At 51.1% G+C, this 23,826-nt stretch overlaps 11 protein-coding genes across 11 annotated transcripts; 6 read left to right on the top strand and 5 right to left on the bottom strand.

Annotated features, from left to right (window-relative positions):
• Positions 1 to 1,075: 1,075 nt before the first annotated feature.
• Positions 1,076 to 2,030, top strand: N7532_002256 (SDR family NAD(P)-dependent oxidoreductase; the record flags this gene model as incomplete). Its single annotated transcript, XM_056614750.1, has 4 exons — positions 1,076 to 1,137; positions 1,200 to 1,436; positions 1,494 to 1,792; positions 1,846 to 2,030. The coding sequence occupies 4 exons, from the start codon at positions 1,076 to 1,078 to the stop codon at positions 2,028 to 2,030; spliced, it is 783 nt and encodes a 260-aa protein (XP_056477722.1).
• A 487-nt stretch (positions 2,031 to 2,517) lies between these two features.
• On the bottom strand, positions 2,518 to 4,122 carry N7532_002255 (flavin monoamine oxidase family protein; the record flags this gene model as incomplete). Its single annotated transcript, XM_056614749.1, has 3 exons — positions 2,518 to 3,085; positions 3,130 to 3,844; positions 3,924 to 4,122. The coding sequence occupies 3 exons, from the start codon at positions 4,120 to 4,122 to the stop codon at positions 2,518 to 2,520; spliced, it is 1,482 nt and encodes a 493-aa protein (XP_056477721.1).
• A 1,733-nt stretch (positions 4,123 to 5,855) lies between these two features.
• Positions 5,856 to 6,257, bottom strand: N7532_002254 (anaphase promoting complex subunit 11; the record flags this gene model as incomplete). Its single annotated transcript, XM_056614748.1, has 2 exons — positions 5,856 to 6,061; positions 6,116 to 6,257. The coding sequence occupies 2 exons, from the start codon at positions 6,255 to 6,257 to the stop codon at positions 5,856 to 5,858; spliced, it is 348 nt and encodes a 115-aa protein (XP_056477720.1).
• Positions 6,258 to 6,467: 210 nt separating this feature from the next.
• Positions 6,468 to 7,559, top strand: N7532_002253 (sulfurtransferase; the record flags this gene model as incomplete). Its single annotated transcript, XM_056614747.1, has 2 exons — positions 6,468 to 7,444; positions 7,499 to 7,559. 2 exons carry the CDS (start codon positions 6,468 to 6,470, stop codon positions 7,557 to 7,559), a joined length of 1,038 nt encoding a protein of 345 aa, XP_056477719.1.
• A 429-nt stretch (positions 7,560 to 7,988) lies between these two features.
• Positions 7,989 to 9,455, top strand: N7532_002252 (uncharacterized protein; the record flags this gene model as incomplete). The annotated part of the gene is made up of 2 exons (XM_056614746.1): positions 7,989 to 8,202; positions 8,308 to 9,455. 2 exons carry the CDS (start codon positions 7,989 to 7,991, stop codon positions 9,453 to 9,455), a joined length of 1,362 nt encoding a protein of 453 aa, XP_056477718.1.
• A 748-nt stretch (positions 9,456 to 10,203) lies between these two features.
• N7532_002251 (RPEL repeat-containing protein) lies at positions 10,204 to 10,800 on the top strand (the record flags this gene model as incomplete). The annotated part of the gene is made up of 3 exons (XM_056614745.1): positions 10,204 to 10,340; positions 10,409 to 10,509; positions 10,622 to 10,800. The coding sequence occupies 3 exons, from the start codon at positions 10,204 to 10,206 to the stop codon at positions 10,798 to 10,800; spliced, it is 417 nt and encodes a 138-aa protein (XP_056477717.1).
• Positions 10,801 to 12,855: 2,055 nt separating this feature from the next.
• N7532_002250 (uncharacterized protein) lies at positions 12,856 to 13,179 on the top strand (the record flags this gene model as incomplete). Its single annotated transcript, XM_056614744.1, has 2 exons — positions 12,856 to 13,040; positions 13,094 to 13,179. The coding sequence occupies exons 1-2, from the start codon at positions 12,935 to 12,937 to the stop codon at positions 13,177 to 13,179; spliced, it is 192 nt and encodes a 63-aa protein (XP_056477716.1). The 5' UTR covers positions 12,856 to 12,934.
• A 1,486-nt stretch (positions 13,180 to 14,665) lies between these two features.
• Positions 14,666 to 15,234, top strand: N7532_002249 (uncharacterized protein; the record flags this gene model as incomplete). Its single annotated transcript, XM_056614743.1, has 4 exons — positions 14,666 to 14,676; positions 14,809 to 14,862; positions 14,911 to 15,066; positions 15,123 to 15,234. The coding sequence occupies 4 exons, from the start codon at positions 14,666 to 14,668 to the stop codon at positions 15,232 to 15,234; spliced, it is 333 nt and encodes a 110-aa protein (XP_056477715.1).
• A 599-nt stretch (positions 15,235 to 15,833) lies between these two features.
• On the bottom strand, positions 15,834 to 16,737 carry N7532_002248 (translin family protein; the record flags this gene model as incomplete). The annotated part of the gene is made up of 2 exons (XM_056614742.1): positions 15,834 to 16,485; positions 16,547 to 16,737. 2 exons carry the CDS (start codon positions 16,735 to 16,737, stop codon positions 15,834 to 15,836), a joined length of 843 nt encoding a protein of 280 aa, XP_056477714.1.
• A 1,316-nt stretch (positions 16,738 to 18,053) lies between these two features.
• Positions 18,054 to 19,265, bottom strand: N7532_002247 (zinc-dependent alcohol dehydrogenase; the record flags this gene model as incomplete). The annotated part of the gene is made up of 3 exons (XM_056614741.1): positions 18,054 to 18,283; positions 18,340 to 19,067; positions 19,120 to 19,265. 3 exons carry the CDS (start codon positions 19,263 to 19,265, stop codon positions 18,054 to 18,056), a joined length of 1,104 nt encoding a protein of 367 aa, XP_056477713.1.
• Positions 19,266 to 19,555: 290 nt separating this feature from the next.
• N7532_002246 (beta-mannosidase) lies at positions 19,556 to 22,319 on the bottom strand (the record flags this gene model as incomplete). The annotated part of the gene is made up of 5 exons (XM_056614740.1): positions 19,556 to 20,359; positions 20,415 to 20,653; positions 20,706 to 21,136; positions 21,188 to 22,141; positions 22,198 to 22,319. The coding sequence occupies 5 exons, from the start codon at positions 22,317 to 22,319 to the stop codon at positions 19,556 to 19,558; spliced, it is 2,550 nt and encodes an 849-aa protein (XP_056477712.1).
• Positions 22,320 to 23,826: the final 1,507 nt, after the last annotated feature.

The following is a 23,826-nucleotide window of genomic DNA, read 5'->3' as shown; positions in this document are numbered from 1 at the left end:
TGCCTAAGGCAGAATATCGCGAACGCAAGTAGTTAACTAAACTCATTCCTTTAATCTCTTTTGATTTCGAGATCCCCAAGGCTCCTTAGCCCACAAAAGCTGACTGCAACAGAGACAAAGCTCAAAGCACAATTATAACACCACCCGCCTTGGTAACCGAGCAGAAGTTCTTCCTTAGAGCTGACCCGCTTTGACACAGTTGTGCTCTGACCCGCAATGATCGCAGAAGTCGCAATTCCGACACTTTGAACAATCTAAGCAAGCATGTTGAAGACACCGCCAGCCAAAGCCTGCGTCTGTTTTGGAAATGCTGCTGTCATCACCAAGCTCGCAATGGTGTATATCAGATCCGCGCCCAGTGAGACCCACTACTCTAGTATATGACAGATTAGATTGGATCGTGCGATGCCGATTAAGGGCCATGGCCTGATATACCACGCCAATATCCAGGACCATCAAGACGACAGAGTGTGGCTAGAAGCAGGGGCGCGACTCCACTGACAAGACATCCTGCAGAAACAGCAACCGATGGCCGCAGATAGGAAATCAGGGCGTGGATCGCGATATTCATCAAAAGACCGACAAGCCCCATAATCTGGATATGCGCCTCTGATGCTCTCCTGACACTTCATGATTCTGAGTTACAGCGCGACGGTGCCTACGACAGCGCGTTGGCACTCAAGCGGTTCCACAGAGTAGTTGAGTCTAGACATTAGCCGGCGCCCTTGGCCTTCTTGAGAATTTTTTTCATACGTCGGTCTTCTCTCGGTCGCTTACAAACGTCCATTTGTCGACCCCGTACTTCGGACCAAAATCGACTGGATGTCGGGTTGATGATGAGGGGTGGCGTAGATCCAGAGCTGGGAGATCTTCCTGAAGCGGTGATGTTCCCCATCCGGTATGAAAGTCAACCACACCAGCTGTGTGTTAGTAGGGGCATATAGAGGGGCAATGAAGTCATTCAACCTTGTCCGAACCTATATATTCATTGTCGCTGTAATTTTCGAGATGGACATCGTTTCATTTTGCCTTATTCCATTGGCTTTCGTCCGGATCAAAACCGAATCCCGCCAATATGCCGGACTTCTCCGGTGTTTCTCTTGAGGGAAAGACTGCCATTGTTACTGGATCTTCCCGGTATGCACAGGAACAACCTAGAATCAAAAATTTTAACAAAGCTGGCGACTAATGATGGTTAGGGTTATCGGTGCCGCAATCGCCCTCCGGCTCGCCAAGCGCGGCGCCAACGTTGTCGTCAACTATGTCTCCGAGGGTAGTAAGAATCGCGCAGAGGAGATTGTTCAGAAGATTGAGCAACTGGGCGTGAAGGCCATCGTCTTCCAGGCGAGTGTGATGAACCTTGAAGGGATCCCGCGTCTCATCGATGCCGCCACGAAGATCAGCAAGGACGGAAAGATTGATATACTTATTCATAAGTGAGTCGCCCTTGTGGTCCAAACAAGGATAGCGCAATTTGTTGACAAAAGAATTAGCGCCGCTCTTGGTGAAGAGGCCGACCTGAAGGACCTCAAGGTGGATATGTACAGCTCGCACTTCGACTGCAACGTCCGCGGCCCTATCTTCCTCACTCAGGCTGCTCTCTCCTATCTCCCCCGTGGTGGTCGCATCGTCTTCGTCTCCTCCGCGGCCGCCCGCCTCGGTTTTGCTGGCCACACCGTGTATGGGCCCACTAAGGCTGCCAATGAAGCGCTAGCTCGTGTCTGGGCTAAGGAGCTGGGCCACTCTCACGGCGTGACTGTTAATTGCGTCAACCCTGGACCCGTTGCTACTGGTGAGCAATTACATTCTAAATTCTGAGGTTTCCGATGACTGACTAGCTTGCAGACCAATGGTTCCAGAGTGACGAGCAGTTCCTCAAGGATATGCAGCCCATGATCGAATCTACACCAGCCGCCCCTCGTGTCGCCGAGGTAGATGACATTGCCCCTCTGGTTGCCTTCTTGTGCACGGAGGATGCAAAATGGACAACCGGCTCTGTCCTCTGCGCCAACGGTGGTCTATACAACTAAGAAACTCAAGCAGTATTTTGACGGAACCTCAAGATTTACTAGGTCAGCCTTATTTATCTTCCTGTACATAGGAGAGTGCGAAGTTGAGTAGAATGATATCATCTCCCCGTCACTTCAATTTTCCTTTTCCTTTTGGAGAGGGAGGAGGGGTAGAAGCATGCAGTATCACATATTTGAAAGTCTATTCTCATACATCCCTGCCAGAACAACAACAGATATTTTGATTGATGGTTGTACCAATATAAACATCATTATTCTCTGGGCACAAAACGAAGGACACAAACAATCTGGAATTGGCCGTCATGTGATGAACATACATTATGTACATCACAACTTGAACATCATTATTGGACTGACTTTTCGGTAATTTACTGTCCTATGGTTGCATGGATACCTAGTAATACCTATAGCAGTAAAACGATTTTCTACAAGAAGCCCCGTTTAACTTGGTGCCATAATCTCGAACAGATTAAAATTAATACACAATTTAAAGACGCGCATCACGCTCAGGATCGCTGGATGGGTTCGCACCGAGAATGCCAATCTCGTTCATTACAGTATCCGCAGCAAGGGCACCCTGTTCCATAGCACCCTCAATGAACGCACGCCAGCCCGAAGCCCAGTCTGAGTTGGCCATCAGAACATTGCCGTGTCGCTTCTGCAGCTCAGCCAGATACTTGGTGAGGTAGCCAGTGCGGTACCACGCAGGGCCAGACTGGGAATAGGGGTCAGACAGCCAGTCGTGAAAGAGCACCTTTTTGATCTTCATCGGGTGGAAGCGTTGCAGGGCAATCTCTAGGCGCTCGGGCTCCTTAAGAGGATCGAGCTTCCCTCGGTTGTCACCAGCAAACGAGATGATACGAGTGGACTTGTTTCCAGCACAGAAGCCATCTCCGTAGACATACAGGAGGTCACCGGGCCAAGTGCAACCGCGGAGACCGCGCAGATCGCCCTCAACTTCGGCGTGAACCTTGGTAAGGTGGTTGAGGTGGCCAATTCGCATGGCCTCCTGGCGAAGAGGAGAGAGGGGGGGTCGAAGTGGATTGTATGTAGAACTGTGAGAGGAATCGTGTTCACGACACGGCGGGCGCGAAAAGACTTATCGGTGGTTGTACCGAGGGAGACAACGCCATGACGGTCAATAATCGACTTGATAGGAGAATTGAAGGAGTATTGCAGACCGAGGCGAACGGCATCATCGAAGATGCGTCGAGCAAGGGCGGATTGACCCTCGCGGATCTTGTAGAGAGTCCAGACCTCCTCGAAAGTTTCCGGGCAGAAACCCTGGAGAGCCTGTGCGCGCAGCATCTCAAGATAGCCGACATCCTCGACGGTCCCGGCGCACATGTGAGGGACAAGAGACTCGAGTAGGGCAAGTTCATCAGCGGAAAGCTGGTCTTTGATTTGGTTGATGCGATCTCGGCAGGACATCTGGTCAACGGCCTGGACCTCCTCGAAGGAGACACGGGAGTTTCCAAGGGTGGAGTAGGGCAGGGGGCAGAGCTTTCGACCGTCGAGGCCGTCGTAGTTCATGAACAGCTTCCAGGCGCGCTGGGTCATGGCACCAGCGTCTTCGAGAGAGAGCTTTCGCGAGCCGGTGCCAGTATCGAGAGTGAAGTAAGAGCAGCCACCGCCATCGGTCCGGGTCATCTGAACGTCGTCCTTGAGACCGTAACGCTGCATCTCCGCAAAGAGTCGACCGTGAACATGTGAGACCCAGGTGCCTCCCATCTCGTATGTCGTACCATCGACTTCGGCAGACCAGGTACGACCTCCGATACGGTCGCGGGCTTCGAGGAGGAGGGTCTCCTTGCCTACAGTACGATCGAGTTAGGATCGTTCACTTCGCACGGCTCATCTCGCCTTTCTTGGGCTATATTTTAATCAACATACCGGCCTTGACCAGATCACGGGCAGCAATCAGGCCAGTATATCCACCACCAATGATGACGGCGTCCCAGACTTTCCCGGCATCGGCGTCACGGATCTTGGTCTCAGGCTGAATCACACCGTAGGTACGAAGACCCTGGACCAGACCGTCGTGCTTGGTATAGATATAACCATCGTGGGAGAGCTTGGCGTGAAAGGACATGATAGAATTAAGAGCTCGGACTTAACGGGATCAGGAGTCTGAGGTGTTAGGATGTCGACGACAAGTCTTGTAGTTGGAAGATAGGACCTCGGCTTCGATGCGGAGTTCCATCGTTTAAAGGAGGCCGGAGTCAGATAAACTGAGATGGGGTGAGCCAGCCAAGGCTGAGCAGGCTTCCTTATTGAGAGATTTCCCCAGTTGATTCATTAAGAGCACGGTGCTGCACCATGCAACGTCCACGCTATGCGTAAGACGGCCAACATACCGAGCTTCACTCGCAAATAAAAAACGTTAGGATGCCGTCCATGTCTTGGTGCCCCACTTCTCCAACTTCTTGGAGAGCTTCTGCATGGCAGAGGATTGGGACTGTACAGACCAGCAGCGCGGGGTTGAACTCCGGATGAGGTCAGTCCAGAGTCCACTTTGGCGGCAGTTGGGAATACTGCCCGATTCGGTATCTCCGCCAGAGGGTTCGTGCCAGTACTAGAAAGGTAGGGATCTGCGCACCTAGTTTCCACGAGGGTTTCAGCCTCCCCTCGCCACCAGCGGACCTTCATTCATGTCGCATGGCTATCGAACCGGCATACCGAGGCACTGCGCCGTGAAATTCCGATTTGATGCATTGGCAACGCGCTTGATGATCGGAATAAAATTGACCGAATCGTGCTGGGTTAAGCCCCCAGACTCTCGGCCGGAATTGTGTTGAAGGATTTTTCTCGCGGGGAGTGTTGTATCGCATGTTGAAGGCGCCCCTAGGGGCTGCTATCCCAGATATGGATCGATAGGCCCCCTCTCATGTGTATCTATGAATGCCCAGTCGCGAAGAACAAGGGCATGTACTTCAGATAACTCCTTCTTTGGACTGATCTGTTTGGCAACACCTGCGAGAGCTCTTCTGCATGGGGAAGTCGATTGCATGGAGTCAAGTGAGGTTGCCCAACGCGCAATACCCGATCTTTAGGACAAATGGGCCAAATATGGAAGTGTCTGACGCGAACTTGCAATTCCCCGGACTTTGCGACTTTCCCATTTCGAGACAACTTTGCGCGGTGCAGCGAAAGCGCGGCTGTTCGCCACAGCTTGTGGGGGAAAGATGCTGGCAATACTTCCCAATCCAGATTTCGACTCGGCGCGACCCCAGCAATCAACAGTGATGCCATCAAGTATATAATATGCAAGGGATGGCCTCGAAAGGTCTTGTTTTAAGCAGTGTCCTTTGAATTTTTGCGCTCCTTGGTTAAGGCGCCGTTTCAAATTTATATCCAACATGTCGCTCTCCGCCGCTTCCGGCGGAGAGCGACATTATCCGCGTACGAAACACTAGCACCACAGTCAAAACACTCCGAGATGGAGTACTTCAAGATTGTGAAGTGCCTTACTACCCGTCGCACATACTAATGCAAACTGATTGAACAATGAAGGGCACCATGGAGTTTTGTCTATCAATTATCAATCGCCATTGAATCGAGATACAATAATGGGACAGTTTCGTGAAGAGCAACATCAGATGGATCTCGGATCGGCTGTTCATCCGAACAACCTTAGCCCAAATTTCTTCAGGCAATACCAAACGCGCCAAGAGATAAGCATCAAGCAAAATAATACAGAAAGATAAGAAGCAGGGGTATCCTTGAGCTCATTGAACGCCGCGCGAAGCATGCATGTAATAATGGACGATCCGCGTCAATGTTTATGCTTTTTATCCTTTTTTTTCCATTCAAATTCTAGGGCCATTAGTTGAATTTCCCGGTCACGATCTCGGGTTGATAGAGTGACATACTTTGTCGGCACATCGGACACAGTCCTTTAGATGACTCTTGCTGGATCCAGGTCATAAGACAATGCTGGCCGCCGAGTTCGTCAGTAGATCTCATAAACGCGTGGGGGGAAGGGGTTTCGGGTCTCACCATATGGAACGAGTGGCCGCATTTTCCGTTGACTGCGTTACCGGTCAGCATTTGTCAATTAGTCGTCTAAGTGGAACGAGTCGTACGCAGAGGGCAGTCATCGCCAGGGAATTTGCAGGTCGGACAGGTGCCGTCGAACTGGACGCGACAGATGCCGCACACCTCGTCTTCGGGGATGTCCCAGTGCCAGGTGGCGACAGCATTCCACTTCTTGATGTTGACCCTCATCGTGTCCCCTCAGTTCAGACAGACTGTAGGATATTCCGTGTGGCGGGGACAGCGGGGTGCTTTGGACGGCCGAAGTGGAGGGAGAAAACATTGGAAGGCGTGCTGATAAGCGTGGTTATCGTGTTTATCACATGAGCTTCTCCGCACCTCCACACATCACCGACGTCTCCTGCAGACTGCCCTTCAAAAAGCCCTCGCCCGCCTTGAGACATGGCTTCCATGGCATTTCGCTCCGTGCAGCCCGCACGCACCCTCCGCACAGCCATGTCTGCCCCCGTCTCGGCCTTTGCCGGTCGCCAGTTGCAGCGCAACGTCTCCTTCTCCTCATACCTGGTTACCCCTACCCAGCTCAACGAAGCGCTGAAGAAGAACCCTCCGACCAAGATCTCGACCTCTCCCCGAGTGATCCCACTGTGTGCGGCTTGGTTTATGCCCAATGATCCCGAGGGTCGCAAAGGAATTGACTCTTTCCGACAATCTCGCATCCCCCAAGCCCGCTTCTTCGACCTCGATGGTGTCAAGGACAATGACTCCCCTTACCCTCACATGCTTCCCACCTGTGAGACATTTGCTGAGGCCATGAGCGAGTTGGGTATTCGTCGCGATGATGAGGTGGTGGTCTACGACACCGCGGAGTTAGGGATCTTCTCCGCTCCCCGCGTGGGCTGGACCCTGCGTGTCTTCGGCCACCCCAATGTTCACATCCTGAACAACTACCGTCTCTGGGTTCAGCAGGGTCTTCCGACTGAGAGCGGCGAGCCCGCACCGGTCGAGAAGAGCAAATACCCTGTCCCTACCTACGACTCGAAGTTGGTGATCTCCTTCCGCGAGATGAAGGAGCTGGCCATGGACTATGGTAAGGAGGGCGCTGAGGAAGTAGAAATCCTGGATGCCCGCAGCTATGGACGCTGGGCTGGCACCGACCCTGAACCGCGACCAGGTCTGTCATCCGGCCACTTGCCGGGCTCTCGGAGCCTGCCGTTCAATGAACTGCTCGACCCCGAAACGAAGACGTATCTTCCTGCCGAGGACCTCCGGAAGGTCTTTGAGGGCCGCCAGGTGGATCCCGACCAGTCAATTATCAGCTCTTGTGGCACGGGTGTCACAGCGTCGATCATTGAGACCGCGCTAGGCGAAGCGGAATATGGAGACCCGAACCTGCGTCGGGTCTATGATGGCAGTTGGACGTCAGTATTCCCCTTCGTTTACGATCTTGACTGTTCTTTGCTGACTGTATCTAGTGAATGGGCTTCGCGTGTGAAGGAGTCCGATGGGCTTATCAAGAAGGTGAAGAAGGCGTAGAGGGAACGGGCATGGTGTATATTATACCCCATGGCGGGCACCTGGAGGCACTTGTTTTGATTCTACATTTTGATTAGCTCTTAGATTCCCAGGCATCCCAGCAGCTATGATACTCCTCTTTTACACGAACTGATCTCATCTCATTTATCTCAGTGCGTGGTTTGCTTAGATTGTTCTTGTCTGTCTCTTTCCGCGTTGCCGCCGCCGACCCCGCTTAGTCAGCTGCATCGTCCTCATCCTCTCGTTTTCTGCTGGACATCGCACGCCCACCCCTGCTTTGTGTTGCCCGTGAGAAAGATGCGGCAGATGATCCTCCAGTCACTGTATCGTGAGTGATTGCCCTCGCGCAGCGCCGACAGCCTTTAACTGGCCGCCCGCTCTGCCCCCACATCCCACCACAACCTCCTCCCTGCTGACTCCGAACCCACCATGACCAGTTGCGACTGTCAACTCTTCAACCTCCCCGGTATAGGGCACCCTGGCCCTCTACTCCCCAACCGAAGCCGTCGCTCCTTCGCCATTATGTCGACCGAACGCAAGGTCTTTCACTGTGCAGTGGACGAGACAGCGTTGACCACGAACATCAGCGAGATCAAGAAATGGACCACCAACGGCGCCATCGATCTCATTGTCCCTCTTTACAGTAAGAGATCCCCTCCACGCTCCGTGGACTCCGGTCGCTATTACCGCAGTCTCCCATAGGGTCCTTGGAGGGTGTGCAAATGTGGCTGACTGCTGTTTCTTCTAGCCCTCGAACGTCTCCACGCCTTGAAGCGGGCCGGATCCCAAGTCGCCATCAATGCCCGCGAGGCCGTTCGCTTCCTTGACCGCGTTACCTCCGGAAAAGACCACATTACTGCCGACCGTGTAACCCTTCAGGGCCCGATGGAACAGTACGAGCGCTGGGAAGATGCGGAGAAGTTCTTTCTGCCCGAGTTCGAGGAGGAGCCCGAGCCTGAGCCCGAGCCGCTTGACAACGGCGATGCATCCTTTTCCGCGCCCCAGACCCAGGAGAACAATGGCCCCACGGCTCCCGAGGACTTGTCGCAGATGCTCCTGAGCAAATTGAACTTCAAGAAGGAGACCGAGACTGCATCCATCGACTCCGTGGGGTCGCCCAGTGGACCCGGTTCGCGCACCTCCTCCCGCAGTTCGCGCACCAGCCCGGAGTGTGCTCAGCATGAGAACGGTATCCCCGACAAGTCCGAGCAGCTCCAGGCCAGACACCAGCGCACTGGTTCCGGAACCATCATCCCCATGGCCCCGCCCGTCCTGCGCCCGTTGCTGAGTGCTCTGCTGTGGCGTCTGCACAGCGGCCCCGATGCCGAGAACACCGCCAAGAGCTGCATTCTGGTTACGAACGATCGTGCGACGCAGGTATGGGCTCAGAAATTCGGAATCGGCGTCAAGAACATCCTTCAGCTGCGCACCGCCATTCAATACGAGGAGCGCGAGTACAAGAACAGATGCAAATACGTTGAGAAGACTCAGGCCCAACCTGCCGAACCCAAGACTCTGCTTTCCTACGAGGACGACAGCGACGAGGATGAACTGGTCTTTGTGCCCCGTGGTGCTCCTCGCGGCCGGGGCAAGGGCTCCTCCCGTGGAGCTCGGGCCGGTTCCTCTCGCAAGACGGCGCCCAAGGCCGCTCCGAAGACCGTGCCCGCGCCCACCGAGGCCCCGATCGACGTCCCCACGCAGCCCATCGACCCGAACTCGTTCAGCCGATCGTTGGGCGGTCCGAACAAGACCCCGACTGTTGACCTGAGTACCCAGCAGGGTGCTGCGCGCAACAACGCGAGCGCCTCGCGTCGTCCCAACAATCGTCGCGGCGGCGCTGGCCGTGGTGGTGCTCGTGGTAACGGACGTGGTCGTGGCAAGCTGTGGGTTCCTTGAAGGACGAAAGCGGGTCTACTGAGAACCCTTGGACATTCTGGAATCGTGACCAGATGTCAAGGCCCTCGGCGGACCGAGCATTCTTTTTAATTGTGGAACTCATTGCATCCAGGGCTGGAACGGAACGGGTAATGTCTTCTTTCCTTGTGCAGGACATCTCTCATCGAGAGAAACTCGGGGACTCCCTGTCGCGAAAGCCGTGTTTCTCTTCCATCCCCCAAATCCCCTTCGCCCGGCATGAAGCTTTTCCAGACCGCATGGTCGGACCGCGATGACCTGGTGCCTCGTGGGCATCTGCATCAGCGAGCTTGTGGTGTATCTTATGGTGATTTTTCTGGGCGTGTTCTCACGCGCTGCCTTTGCCTGTTGAACCCTAGCCTTTCCTTGCGAATCGGTATCGGTCGCCCTTGGTTTCTAAGCCTGGGCTGTACGTAGTGGATTTTTACAATCTACTCTGCTATCTCTGCTCCTTTATTCTTACCATCCTTTGTATTGCTTCGTAGGGTAGACTCAGCCTGTTCTCGTAGTTTGTAGTAGTAGTAGTAGTAGTAGTAGTTGTTGTTGTTGTTGTTGTAGTGTGTGTGCCTGCCAATGTACCGCCGTATACTTCGCTTCCCCGCGTGACTCGCCCGTGGGACGACCATCATTTGACTGCCACTTCCTCTCTGTACCTTCTTTCTTCCACTCCTCCCAACACTTACTCTTCACCTTTATTCAACTTACCAGAGAATTATCAATCATCGCCAAAATGACTAACATCGACGAGACTCCCCTGAGCGCCGTCTTCCATGAGCGCCGCAACTCGCTGGAGAAGCACCTCCAAACACGCCCCGACATGCAGGATCTCAAGGACCGCCATATCCTGCTTGACACGAATGTCGCTCCGTGAGTTGACCATAGGCCTCTCAGGTTGAGTTCTACTTTCGCTTATTGACCATGCGACATGAATACAGTGCCCTGCAGTCCGCTCGCCAGGAACTCGATCGCCAGCGCGCCCAAGACAGCCTGAAGAAGAACCTCGAGAAGCGACCTGACCGCGGTGAGCTTGTTGAACGTATGTCCCATTTGCCTTTCTATCCTCCGTTACGTACATGCTCGATTATTTTCTCTTTTATTATATTTCCCATCGCTGGGATAGCTGCGACAGGATAACTGACTATACAAAGGCAACATCCTCCCCGCCACGAACGCCGCCCCGGCCCTCCAAGCGCACGCCCGTGAACTCGAGAAGCACATGCTGGCTGACAACCTGGAGCACAAGATCCAAAACCGACCAGACCCCGAGGAGCTCATTTCACAGGGCATTCTCGAGGAAGACGAGGATCCGCGATCGCCGACTGCGTGATTACCCCGCATGTGATGGTTTCACCTTTCACCGCAGCCAATTTTTGCCGTCTTTCCTTCTTACCAGGGACTTTTCTTTCGTTCAGAGGCTGGGTTTTGGTTCGACTACTTTTATCGGACACCCTCACGAGTCCTCGATGATCAATGGGCGTTGGGCAGCTCGTTCTTTCGTTTTCTTTATTTTTTTGGTCTGCGTTGAATGTTTTTCGTCGCTCGCTGGTGGTGATGTCACCGTGACGCTCAGTGCCTAAACGCTCTCCACAACTGACATCTGTTCATCTTTAGCCCCTTCGCAGCCCAGTATGAGTCTGTACGTAGAACTGCGTAGGACTGTCGTATTTTCCCCACGTTGCTCCGGTCTTATCACAATCTCCGGGGTCCGCTGGGTGGAGCCGCTCCACTGCGGGTGAAGATCGTGTCTACGTCTGCTTCGGCTGCGGACCTAAATGCTTCAATGAGTGTAGGTAGAAGGCCTTTTATTCAAGGTCGTCATCCTTACAGGTGCGGCGTTGCAGTACGTTTAACTCTTTCTTCAAGCCATGAAAAAATTTCTTCATGACGTTGTTGCAGCCGCCTTGCTCAAGAGAACCTTTCTGCCCCAAAACCAATGGACCCAGGGATATCTATGCAGGAAGCTTCCCATCTCTTCTTAATGCTTTGCAAATGAACATTTGCTCCCCTCTCAATGAGCAAGCAGATGATCTCAAAATGACCTTTCTCGCAGGCATCCACCAAAGCAGCTTTCCCAGTAATTTGGGTTCTGAGCATTAATAACTGCGCGACTATCAAGTAGTAACTTGGCATCTTCAACATTCCCAACAAGAGCTGCTTCTGTAAATGATCCAGTGTATTCTTATCAGGAAACATTCCCATATTACTGTCTTTCTTATCTGCATCATATATTCGGAAAGAATGAATGACAAGCTTCTGCAAATCTCACCGCAAAGGTCGACATTTTGGTGAATCAGAAAGTTTATCGTCTCCAGCTTCCCGTTTTTGACGGCGAGATTCAACAGAACAGCCATCACAAAGTTTACATCAGCTTTTGCAGCAACGAGCCGTTTCACTATGTCCAGACGATCCTTCTCAACGGCAGTATAGAGCGGACATCCCCACCCGAGAATAGTTTTGCTTGGATTCAGATTGAAGTTGTTCTCAATCATGATTCGCACCATATCACTTCTCGCATAATCCACAGCAGCCCAACCAGGACAGGGAAATGTGCTATCAAAACCATGGAAATTGACCCCCCTTTTGCATGGAATTGTCTGTTGTCTCTCTGATATCGGCACTAGTTAGTCGCAGTGAGTAGCCGAAATTTCCAGCATGCTACCTCGCCAAGGACTCAAGATTACCAAGGCCTTTTCCTACCTCAAGAAATTCTCTCTGGCGTTCGTAAACAGTCCGATTACCTGCTTCCCGACAGTAGGATGATTGTCGCCCTTTCTGCGATAAACTGATACCCGGTACAGATCATCGTAGGAGGCAAATACGTTTCCCATAATTGAGATTTTGGGCATTTTGGCCCCCAAGGGAGAATACATGCGTGGTTTGCCAAGCGGGACGTTACAGTATCCCATGATGAGCTTTGGACGACAAAACAAATCTCATTGCGAGATCTCCTTGGCAGGTGCACTAACTCTTAGAAAAACTTCAGGTCAGTTGGAAATTGAACATACGGGGGATTGTGGTTGGTAAGCTACCATCGCCGGTATGGGAAGTTGTCGAGAGTGGTGCTCACTTCCTGAGATCCGCGCTACGCGTCACTCGTATAGATTCGCTACCGCAAAATAAAATCTAAAGAATAATGCTTTTTCTTCGCTTATTGGAATATGTGTATATCAAGAGAGAGGTACTTGAGAAATGTCTTTCAAATCAGAGGTTTTGTGTCACGCCCAGCGACAACTTTGTTCTCTTCGAATCTAATTTCCATGACCTTTTCTTCGATGGCTAACGGTCACTTAGCCAATCCGGTAATCAAATCCCCAAACACTACGTGGGTCTCATCGCTAAGGCAAATACGGCCATATTGACAATGACTCCCAGAGTCCTTTAGGGTTCGGCGGTTTTGCGACAACTCTGATGACCCTCTCCCTCTATATGATGGGTTTCCGCGGTGTTTCAAATCAGACGTTATGCGTTGCAAACCTTTGTTTCCTCGCTGGTGTTGCCTTCTTATATCGGCGCAATGGGAAATGGTGAAGGGTATTACTTTCGGGTATACCGTGCTCCTGGCATTCGGTGAGCTAACTATCCATTCATGACTCAAGATGAAAACTAATAGCGGGAATCAGGCTTCCACTATGGCGGCTATGGGGTCATGCTAATGCCGTACAGGGGTGTTGTCGATGCTTATGGTGGCAAAACAGCAGCTGGATAAGGGCATATGAGGAACCAACCCAGCTGATATAAGGCAAAAGCATTGTAACATTCAGCTGTTTTGCTGATAATACGTCTAGTTTGGTGGTTTCTTAATTTGATTTTCCTGCTCGCCGCGCTCCCAACTTCAGTATGCCCCTCTCTGACCCTGCTGTCGGCCATTCTGACATTCTAAAGGACGTATTCCGGACATCGTGGTCTATGCAGCCTTGGAGCTGTGTTACATCTTCAATTTCAATTGCACTGCTCAATTCATGTACGCACATAGCAAGTCGGAATTGACTCGCTGGTGTATTAGGTTTAATGTCTGCGACAGCCGGATTCTACTTGCTTGCACATGGCCTATGCCAGTATTCCATTCCCTTTCGGCTTCCATTGTATGAGATACGGGGGCTTTTTCGGTGTTGGTCGAGTACCTGTGAAGTGCAGCAGTTCGTCTGACAGGCAAGGAATGGATCATGTTGATGTGGCGCGTTGCTCTCGTAGCGTGGGAGATTCCAGCATAACTCGACTGCGCCTTGCTTGCCATGGAAGCATTCCGTAGCAATAATCTTGCCTGGAGTAGCTAAGTTTTAACTGTGATGCTGAAGTAGGCGGCCCGGCAAAAAGGAGGTAAGGCCAGCGCCCCACTGGGAGAATCTGTAATTTACAAAAAATGGACTCGCGGGGAATCGAACCCCGGACCACCCCCATGCTAAGGGGGTATTATACCACTAAACCACAAGCCCAGTTGATGTAACGTATTTCAATTCTCGATTATAAGAACGTGTTACAGAATGGCACAAAGCCTCCAAAGCGTACGTTCATAAATTACCACAATGAATGGTCGGAAGATAATCTTTTGGTCGGTATCTACTATTTATAGCCTAGATATACATCCTATGCAGGAATCCCTAAGAGTTTGTGTCTCGTCGAATTTTTTTAGTAACTTTCGATCGCGTAGACGTCCTGAGAGGGGTCAAAGGAATCACACTGATGTTGCTCATATATATTTCTGACAGTTGCGGTAACAATTTCTATGCTTCACAATCCTTGGGAAACCGCAACTGGATACCTCCATTGTCACTCGAGACAATGCAGGCCTTCAAAATAAAGGACTCCGGTATTACTACTTATTGGCCTTAAAATTACCGAGTCACTCATAATCATTAATTTCAATGTCTAACCCATCACGTGACGCGAGGGTCCCTTCATGGCCGTTGAAAAGGCCGAGAGGCGATTGGACGCTTCATCCATCAGGCCGACCAGCCACCCCACTTGCCGGCCACCATATCCCACGTCACTCGTGTAATACGATATAGTCTGGTAGACTAATGCCCTCTATATTTTCATTGTCATGCCGATAAAAATACTTCAACAGAGACGATAAAAAAGAGACGTTGACAGGTACAGGATAGGCAAAAACTAGTGCGTGAAATGGGCCTTTGGTTACCAGTACTTGCTAACGCAGTGAACGATTGGGCTCCGGACATCACAACACCCAACCAATGCAGCATCTGTAAGTTCACTCCACAACATCATACGCCTGACTATCATTCATTTTTGAGAAGTATTATTTCCCTTCACTAAAAAAATAAGGCGGATAGTCAATGTAAATACGGATGTATACTAGTTGCTTTTGATTTTGTAGGGACCTTTTTGGAGAAGGGGTGCAGGCGTGGACGTCTCTCGGCACACTCATGCCGTGAGTTTGACCTTTAAATAGTTGCAACCCTTTCAGTGCCGCTCTCAGTCCTTCTTCGCTTCTACAAGCCACCCCTCCAATATTGACCGAGTCTGAGTACCTCTCCGCCACCCCTTTTCTCGATCACGTTGCATGGCATGATAGGGCCAAAGATAAAACCATGCGTGCCTTGTCTGGGAAGCTCCATCGATGCCCACTGCGTTGGTAAGCGCCCCTGCAAGCAAGTGTGCGCAGATTGGCTTGGTCTGCTATTTCTACAGTCGACCACCGAAATGGATGGACAGCATTCGAGCCGGAGAGACATTCGCACGAGACAAGAACAAGACCACGTCATTTCCCTCAGAACCTGCGGAGTCCATGGGAATTGAATAGCTGTGTGAGTGTGATCAGAATTTCGATGAAGTTGCGGAAATTCTGGGAGCAGTGTGATTGCATGGAAGATTCAGCCCAGCGGGGATTTGTTGCTCACTTGAGCGAGGAAGGTCGGTTCTTATTAGACTAATGGTGTCGCATCGCTTTGGGGTATGCCGAGTGAACGAGCTACACTGATTTACAACATGTTGTCAAGAGAAACGTGAATATCTGGTGTGCTGTTTGAGAGCCAAGGGCAAATCAAGAACTAGGGTGGTACTTTGATTTTTTTTGATACGCAATCTGACACAAGCGAAATAAATCCCCGACTCAGATATTGAAAAGTTGTTGGTCCACCCAGAATAAGGATCGATGGTTGTCCCAGTAGGAAAAATGGATTTTCGAAGAACTGCAGTACTGGTCAAGCCTTCTGACTAGGAACACAAATACAGCTTGGCTAGATATGTTACCCTGCTGGAGCTACCCTAGAATAAGCAAAGAAAATCATTGAGGTCGTAATTCGGTCATATGAGATGTACTCCCAGGTCGATATTTTGAGAACATTTGGAAAGGAGACGCATAGCCCTCGCGTGGATCACTGACAAAGTCGATGCGCTCCTTCATTCAACTCCGACCTCAACAGGGACAGAAAGATCCGGAGTCCACCCGCTTGGTCGTTCACTACCACGCACCAGAATACCATATGCCGCTCGTTCGACCTTTTCCACGCTATTCTGCATCACCTCGACCTTCTTCAGTAAGTCCCGAAGCATGTTGTGTTTCCTGGGTACAGTCAACTCCTCAAAACTAGCACGCATAGCTCGCAGATCGAACACTATTCCAGCCTGTGAAGCGGAGAGATGAGGCAATTGCTTCGTCGTCTCTGCAGTCTGTGTTTCTGTGGATGTTGAGGTGCTGGCATTACCGGAGCTGAGAGCCAAGACGGCAAATCGCATCATTTCGCCTGTCAGGTCAAAAAGACCGAGCAGATAATCTTCTTCCGTAACCAGGATGCCGGTGGGGACTCGGGCACATACTTCTCCGTGGGTGATGAGGGTTTGCGTGCGGAGGTAGTGCTCGAAGGCGATGGCTTCGATGTATTCTTGGATACCGCTGCTGATTGAGCGGTAGCGCCAGGCATTGATTCCCTGAAGATCGGGGACGATATTCGTGAAGAGGGTGGTGATTTGTTCGAGACGGGTTTGGTTTTCCTTCGCGATCTTGGGAGGGATGGGGGCATTGGTGGCGCGTACGCGTTGGAGCGCGAAGATGCTGGGAAAGTGGCGTTAACATGTGCGGTCATCGAAGGTGAAGTGAGAGTCAAGCAACGTACATTTTCTTGCTCAGCGCGGTAATGTCGCGACTGGTCTTGATGATGCGCTCGCGGCGGTCGTGATGCTCGTCGAGCTCACTGCGGAAGTTCTCGAAGATCGACAGGATCGAATTGGCCGACTCTGAGGTATTCATTTCTGACTTGACATGCAGTCCCACTGGCTGGCCTTCCCAGGATCGTTTGGTGCCCATGAAGTCGGAGGTGAAGAGGTGAGAGCTCCGATTCGTGCGGGGAGTTCGAACGGAATCCCTGCGACAAGTTGGAATTTGGCGATAAGCGATAAGAACGCTCACATTAGCAGCCTGAGGCACCAACTATGTAGTTAACGTAACGTAATCTTGAGTTTTCAGCACATATTCGGTCGAATTGAGGCGTGAGATGGCTACCATGGCCATCAAAAATCAGAAGGCAATATTTTCATTTCATCCGATCTAATGTGAATGGGATGACATCTGATGCTAATTTCACCTGAAGTCCAGCCATTTGGAGAGACTTTAATTCGCTAACTAATCTTTTAAAAGCCTATTAAGCTAACTAGTGATGTGGTTTCTGGCATTAAAGATTATGTATAGTGGGAGAGCAAAACCAGCCGCCCTGATTGACAATAATAGTCACCTATTCACGATTTCTAGGCTATTGAATTGCCTGACGACCATAATACTCAGCTCGAGTAATCGCCTTTTTGTGCTGATATAAGACCTATCGCAAATCTAGTCTCACCGAAATTATATATTCTATCTGATTTGATGCCGTTCTTCTTAATGACGGATTTAATCGTTATAAACCATTCACGTAAGGTCTTTGGGTCCTCATTCTTAGCTCGTCGATAGCCATAACGCTTTGAAAAACGGGATTGTAGTTATTCTCGGCGTTTGATATTCTTAGTTACCCAATTGATCCCAACAGTCCGTGGTGAGGAGTGTGTATCCACGGTCGGCAAGTAGAATATTGGCCATATCTCTCACAGTAGAGAGCCTAGGAGCTGCATCACAAGAACCCACTGTACAGGTGAATATTTTTTAAATCTAGTCAATTTATGACTATTAGCACGTGTGGAGTACTGAGGTTCGTCCAGTGTAGCGAGCGCATAGTGTAGTGTATGAGATATTAGATAGCTTTGCAGCAGCATGTATTGATCTGAATTGGTCATTCTGAATAGTCTGGATGGCTAGTAAGAGTTTGCCCTCGCGATTAGTCGAATCTTGGCTTGATTGACCAGGTGGTGGTGGTGGTGGTGGTGGTGGTGGTGGTGGCATGGTGGGTGGTTGAAGAGGGTAGGTACGCGTCGGAACGCATTTTTAGTTGAAGTGGGCTCGCTTGTGAATTACGTTAGTTTCTGATTTGAAGGCGGCAACAGCGACAGACATGAAAGTATCCGAAGAGAAATTTGATCTTTTGAGAGGGCTACGGGACATAATTTATGAATATTGACAATTGAGGTGGCCTGCGACCTGATTCCTTGAAGTTGAGGTTGGTTCCAATTTCGATATGCACAATCGCGGCGGAGCTATGGACACTGTAAACCAATGTCGACATTTAAATTACAGTCATCAGTGTGAGGGATTTCAATAACAGCCCGCCCATTAATATCGTCCTTGATCAAGCCCTGGATCAAACCCGGTGCTTCCCCCAACTTGAACACCTCGATCGAAGGGGTAATGACTCCATCCACGGCATATTGTAACAGCTCAGCCATTTGTTTCTCCGTTCCAACAGATGATCCTTTTATTGTGAGGCCTTGAAATTATTAGCATGCTGGTCGTCAAGGACAGATTTGGAAGGGCGAATCTCACCTCGCGCAGCGCAAACTGTCATGGAAAGCGGAATATCCATCTCATTAGGCGGCAGTCCGACACAAACAATGAAACCCATGTTTCGAACAATGGAAGGTGCAGTCGCAAATGCCTCCCTAGTACCAGGGACAACGATAGTTGCATGGGCACCTTCACCGGTGATTTTCGAGACTCGTGCAGAGACATCTTCTGTCTTGAAGTCGATGAAGTCTTCAGCGCCGGATGAGAGACTGATCATTTTCTTCTGTTCTCCACTGTCAATTGCAATAACGCGATACTTCTTGATCCTCGCTGCGATTTGTACACCGACATGTCCGAGGCCTCCACCTGCGCCAGATATCACGATCCAGTTTCCAGACGAGAGTTCATCGTCTAGATGGGCCAATGCACCTAACATCGTGAGACCGGCACAGAGAAGCGGCGCAGCAATGTTGGAAGACAATCCATCTGGGATCGGAGTGATGAAGCGTGCATCGGCGATGGCATATTGTTGCAAAGTCCCCGGAACGTGCCGACTTGTGTTAAGCTGTTTAGGACAGTGGTGGGCAAACCCACGTCGACAGACGGAGCAGGTTTTACAAGCATTGTAGAGCCATTTAAGGCCTACGCGTTGACCAAGCGATGTGTTCGTTACATCGGGTCCGACCTTAGCGACTTTTCCCACGCCTTCGTGTCCGATTATGGGGTTGTATGTGCCCCAGGCCAAGACAGCGCGGACTTCGGAGTGACTGTGTTACTGAGTTAGTGTCTGCGCCAGACTATGAAATGAAAGAGAAATACCAAAGTCCGGTGCATTCCAGCTTGATCAATATCTCGCCTGGTCCCGGCTCGGGAACGGGGATGTCATCGCGGAGGACTATACGGTAGTCTTTGCCGGGATTTTGCACGACAGCGGCTCTTTGGGTGCGTGGAATATCTGCTCGCATTTTGTTGTGTGCGCGAGAATATAGGTAGTAGTGTCAATATTTCGGGCGTTGGTGAATATAGAAACATGTTGGCGGACGATGTTGGATGGCGGGAGAGACTGCCGAGTTTTGTTGCCGTCGAAGCGGCAAGTCGTGAGATCCTCGGATAAGTATGGATCAGCAGGATCTATACCCGGGAGGCCACCAAAGACCTAATTGAAAATTGAAAAGATCCAAGAAAAGTGAAATTCAGAATTTTAGAGTATCTGCATATTTTCAATATGATTCTGAGTCCGGTGCTCTTCGCGGATCTACAGCGAGGACTGTATAGACTCAGAGCTAGTCTGGCCAAGACAGCGATAAGACATTTTGCTCCAGCTTCCCTCCAGTGTAACCACCTGCTCATCGCCAGGGACGATATCTATAGCATTGTCACTCAGTCTAACTCCTGCTAGCTCTTCAAATACCAGGCACTTAATGGGTTTGTGCGCTCGGATGACAATACGCGACGGCCCGGTCTCAGTGCGCTCTTGCTCAACTTGGAGGCCTCTGTTAGAGAGATCAAGATACTTGAAAGGCTGGGGCCAGTCAACATCGCGCGCGACAATTTTGCTGTCGACCCACAGTCGTGCAGCCAGGACGTGTTGCTGGGGTTCTGCGATGTGATCGAGGACACCATCGGTGATGACATTGGTTGTTCCATTTGCGTTGATGGAAATATCATTGTGAACGATAGGAGGTCGAATATCGCGGCCAGTATCGACGGACACAAATCGCAGCTCGACACAACCACGGACGACGTGTGGTTTGTTGCTGACGACCCAGAGCTCATACTTGCTGGCCTTGGGAGGCTGCGCGTGCGCAATACTCCAGTCATGGTGTTCGCGCCTGACGCCAACTGCGATGGGATTGAGAATCCGCTTCACTGCGTAGTACGCTGGCTTTGGCTTCAGGAAGTAGTCGGCGATAGCCCAGGAGATACCCGGCCAACAATCGTTGAGTTGCCAAAGGAGGGCACCACCACAGTGTCGTTCATCACCCCACTGTCGGCGCCAACCTCGGTATCCAAACATCATCGTCTCCGCTTGAACCACTTGCGTATGGTAGATGTATGTCTGCATATATCAGCCGTGGGATCTTCAACTTTGGAAGCTGGATGCGACATCATACATCGAGATCATCTGTTTGCGTGCGGATATTCTCCACTAGGTAAGTCGCCAGCCTTCTCTCATGACCGTCTGCTTTGTTATGGAAATCGATCACATGGGACTGAGGGAACAGGTCTTTCTTATCCTGAACGAAATATTCGATCGTCGATTTGTGCGGGAAGGCTTCCATGCCAAACTCGCTGTTGAAGCGGCCTCCGAGGGTGTCGAAGATCTGGTACTTTTCCTGGGTACCATGCCAGACTGAAGAGAGTCAGACGATTTGTAACTTGATTTGAGACAATGCACCACTTACCATTCCACTGATGCATATCACCAACTGTCGGGTCAAACGAGAGCTTGCCGTCACCCCAGGGACTGCCAGGATGATAGAATGTGCCGGGGCAATGCTCCTTTACAACCTCTGGTAGCAGCTTCTCATAAATAAATCTTGCTGGGAAATCAGTTCTCAACCAGCTCTCGGGGTCTTTGTCCTCATAATTGTAGGTTAATCCCTCAGACTCCTGCACTTGGTAGTCCTCATTATTCCCAACCCAGACCACGATGGACGGATGATGTCTCAGGCGCTGAACATTGTAGACTGTCTCCTTGCGAATGGACTCAAGAATCTCAGGCCAGGTTGGGTAGTTTCCACAGCCAAACATGAAATCTTGCCATACCATAACACCCAGCTCGTCGCAAGATTCATAGAAGACATCGTCTTCATAAATACCACCACCCCAGACCCTGAAAAAGATCAGCAGATGTTGTATATCATGTATCTCATGACGTTCTTACCGAATCATATTTTGTCGGCCTGCGACCATCAGCTCGATCCATTCTCGATATCTGCTCGGAGTAATGTTGGTAAGCAGACTATCCGCTGGAATCCAGCAGGATCCGCCGCAGAAAATGTCCATGCCGTTAACACGAAAGAAGAATGATTTTCCGTGCTTGTCTGGCTGTTGAATGACCTCGGCTGTCCGAACGCCGAATTTCTTGGACTTCTGGTCTAGACTATCTGCATCGCGTAGTAGCGATACTGATACCTGGTAGAGTGACTGCTTTCCATATCCATGAGGCCACCAAAGCTCAGGTCGGTTCACGCAGAAAGTACCGTTCGCTTTGTGATCATGGGATACCGGAATATCTTGACTTGCGATTTCAGTACCGCTAACGCTCAAGTTGAACCGTGCGGTATAATCGACATCTGCAGGAGCCTCAATAGTGACAGACACCGAAACTTCGGCTGTCTGGTGATCCGCTTCAAGTTGGATCTGCGGCCAGAGATCAGCGATTCGTGCAGTGTATACCTCCAGCTGGACTGGACGCCAAATGCCAGCGGTCATCAGGACTGGGCCCCAGTCCCAGCCCCAGTGATATTGAGCCTTTCGAGACGCCAAGCGGGATGTATCTCCATTGAACCCGACCCATTTGTGGTTAGGGTGCTGGTTCCGTATCTCACGGGCCTTCATCAGAGCACAGTCGAATTCAATCTCGAGTGTATGTTCGCCCTCGGCAGCCAGTGCCTCGGTCACATTGACACGATGAGCCAGAAACATGTTATCACTCAGCAAAATCGTCGTACCATCAAGTTTGACGGTGGCATAGGTGTCCAAGCCATCGAATACTAGGTCAATAGTGGATCCTGCTGGGACACTTGGTCTCTGGAAAGTGTTGCGGTAGACCCAGGATTTCTCGTTTGCCCAGTTGGCGTCAATCTCGTTGAGTCCAATAAATGGGTCTTTCAGCCTGTGTAGCCACCGCATTGTGAGACGCGCTCGAAATTGTAGCTGTGGGGTTCATACTTTTTGTTGTCGATGAGATCCTGTTGCACCACGGATGGGACTGCCTGGACGGGTAGCCATTCTTCAGAATCGCGGTCGCGGAAGGACCACCCTGCAGATAAAGAGTGACGACTGAGAACCATTTTAAACGATGCTTGAGACTTTTTCCCACAGAAAGTCGGACAAGGAGCTTTTTAAATTGCAACTTCTGGCTGCGTGACGAATGCACCAGCTGCTTATCGATAAGCGTTTCCCCACGGGCCTTCCTGTTTGGGCGCGGAGGTCCCGAATGCGTGACTTCATGTCATCTGATTCAGGCGACAAGGCAAAATTGAGGCCTGAATATTATGGCATAAACAGTGCTGAGCAGCAACAGTGACCGCGACTTCTTAGGGTTGTTCACATTGTTGCGCTCTCCTCCCTTACTTTTACCCCGTCTTCATAGTGAAATAACGTCAAGCGTCTGAGCGCCTTTCGCTCACTAGGCCAGCGAATTCTAGGCTTTACTCTTTTCGACACGGACCTGACCCCGCCCAGCTGCTGGTACTCTGCAATATGCGGACACCTCCAGCCAACAGCAGACACTCCAGTCACAGTCAACTTTCAACCCCCTTCTCTCACCGGCATAGACTCTGCTCTGCCCGCTGCTTTGCTTAAACTGAATGGAAGCCTTCTGCAAATCTGGACATTCGCATCGACGACAGCCGCCGAATCCACCAAAGCCGCTAGTCTTGACGCTAATTCAGCCAGTTCCTAACCGAGCCAATGGCCAGACCAAACCCCGGACTCCGGGAAAGGTCTGCGGTAGCCTTGGAAAGGACACACACGCTCCACTCTTGGCATTTGGCTGGTGACTTCCATCATGGAATCATGCACAACCCATGCCCAGCAGTCAGTGGAGAGAAGGACGGATATCGGGTCTTGAGCAGTTCCCGTCTTTCCGTTTTCACTCTCTCCACTACTCTGCATAGTCTGGCCGGATACAATTTCCACTGCCGTGCTGGCCGGCATTAGAAGGGGGCTGAGTGATTACCGTTGCATCTACAGTCCAGCTCGGGCCCTTGACTCGAAAGAGGCATCGCGCCCGACAAGGTCTCGGCTTCGGTGTGCACCCCTTCTCGGTGACCATAATCAAGTGGAAATAAGGTGGCACGTCCTGCCCCGCTTGTCCAGAGTGACTTGTTCATACCGCTTGATTAGATGCTCTTCTTGTGGTGGCTCAAGTTTCATGAGGCCCGGCCCGTTGTTCGATGCTATGCTACGCATGCCTAGCATGTCTTGACGCCCGTGCTTGAGATTAGGAATGGTAGATAACATACAATGAGCCTTGCTGTGATCGGACAAAAGGAAGATATCTGGGCAATGGAGTGGGCTCCCGAACAGGCGCTGAACCAGCAGGTTTTTCGCACCGTCTTCCCCAGACGATCGTCCTCCCTGCAGGGTTCGTTCCCACTCTGCAGTACTCCTCTCAGGACCGAGTTTGTACCCAAGAATTCCCGGGAAAATTGCGCCCCTCGTGGAAAAATCGTGGCATAACATCCGGCGTGCGAATGCCGGCTTTGTGGCGTTTGCGAGAGCATGCGGCACCCCGTAATTTGCTTCGATCCCCTGACCCCGGTCAGCCTGGCACGGGCCGTCAGCACCAGTCGT

Source organism: Penicillium argentinense (assembly GCF_028826775.1).
Source record: "Penicillium argentinense strain IBT 30761 chromosome Unknown utg000003l_segment0_segment0, whole genome shotgun sequence".
NCBI lineage: Eukaryota > Fungi > Ascomycota > Eurotiomycetes > Eurotiales > Aspergillaceae > Penicillium > Penicillium argentinense.
This window is presented reverse-complemented; position numbering and strand designations above follow the sequence as displayed.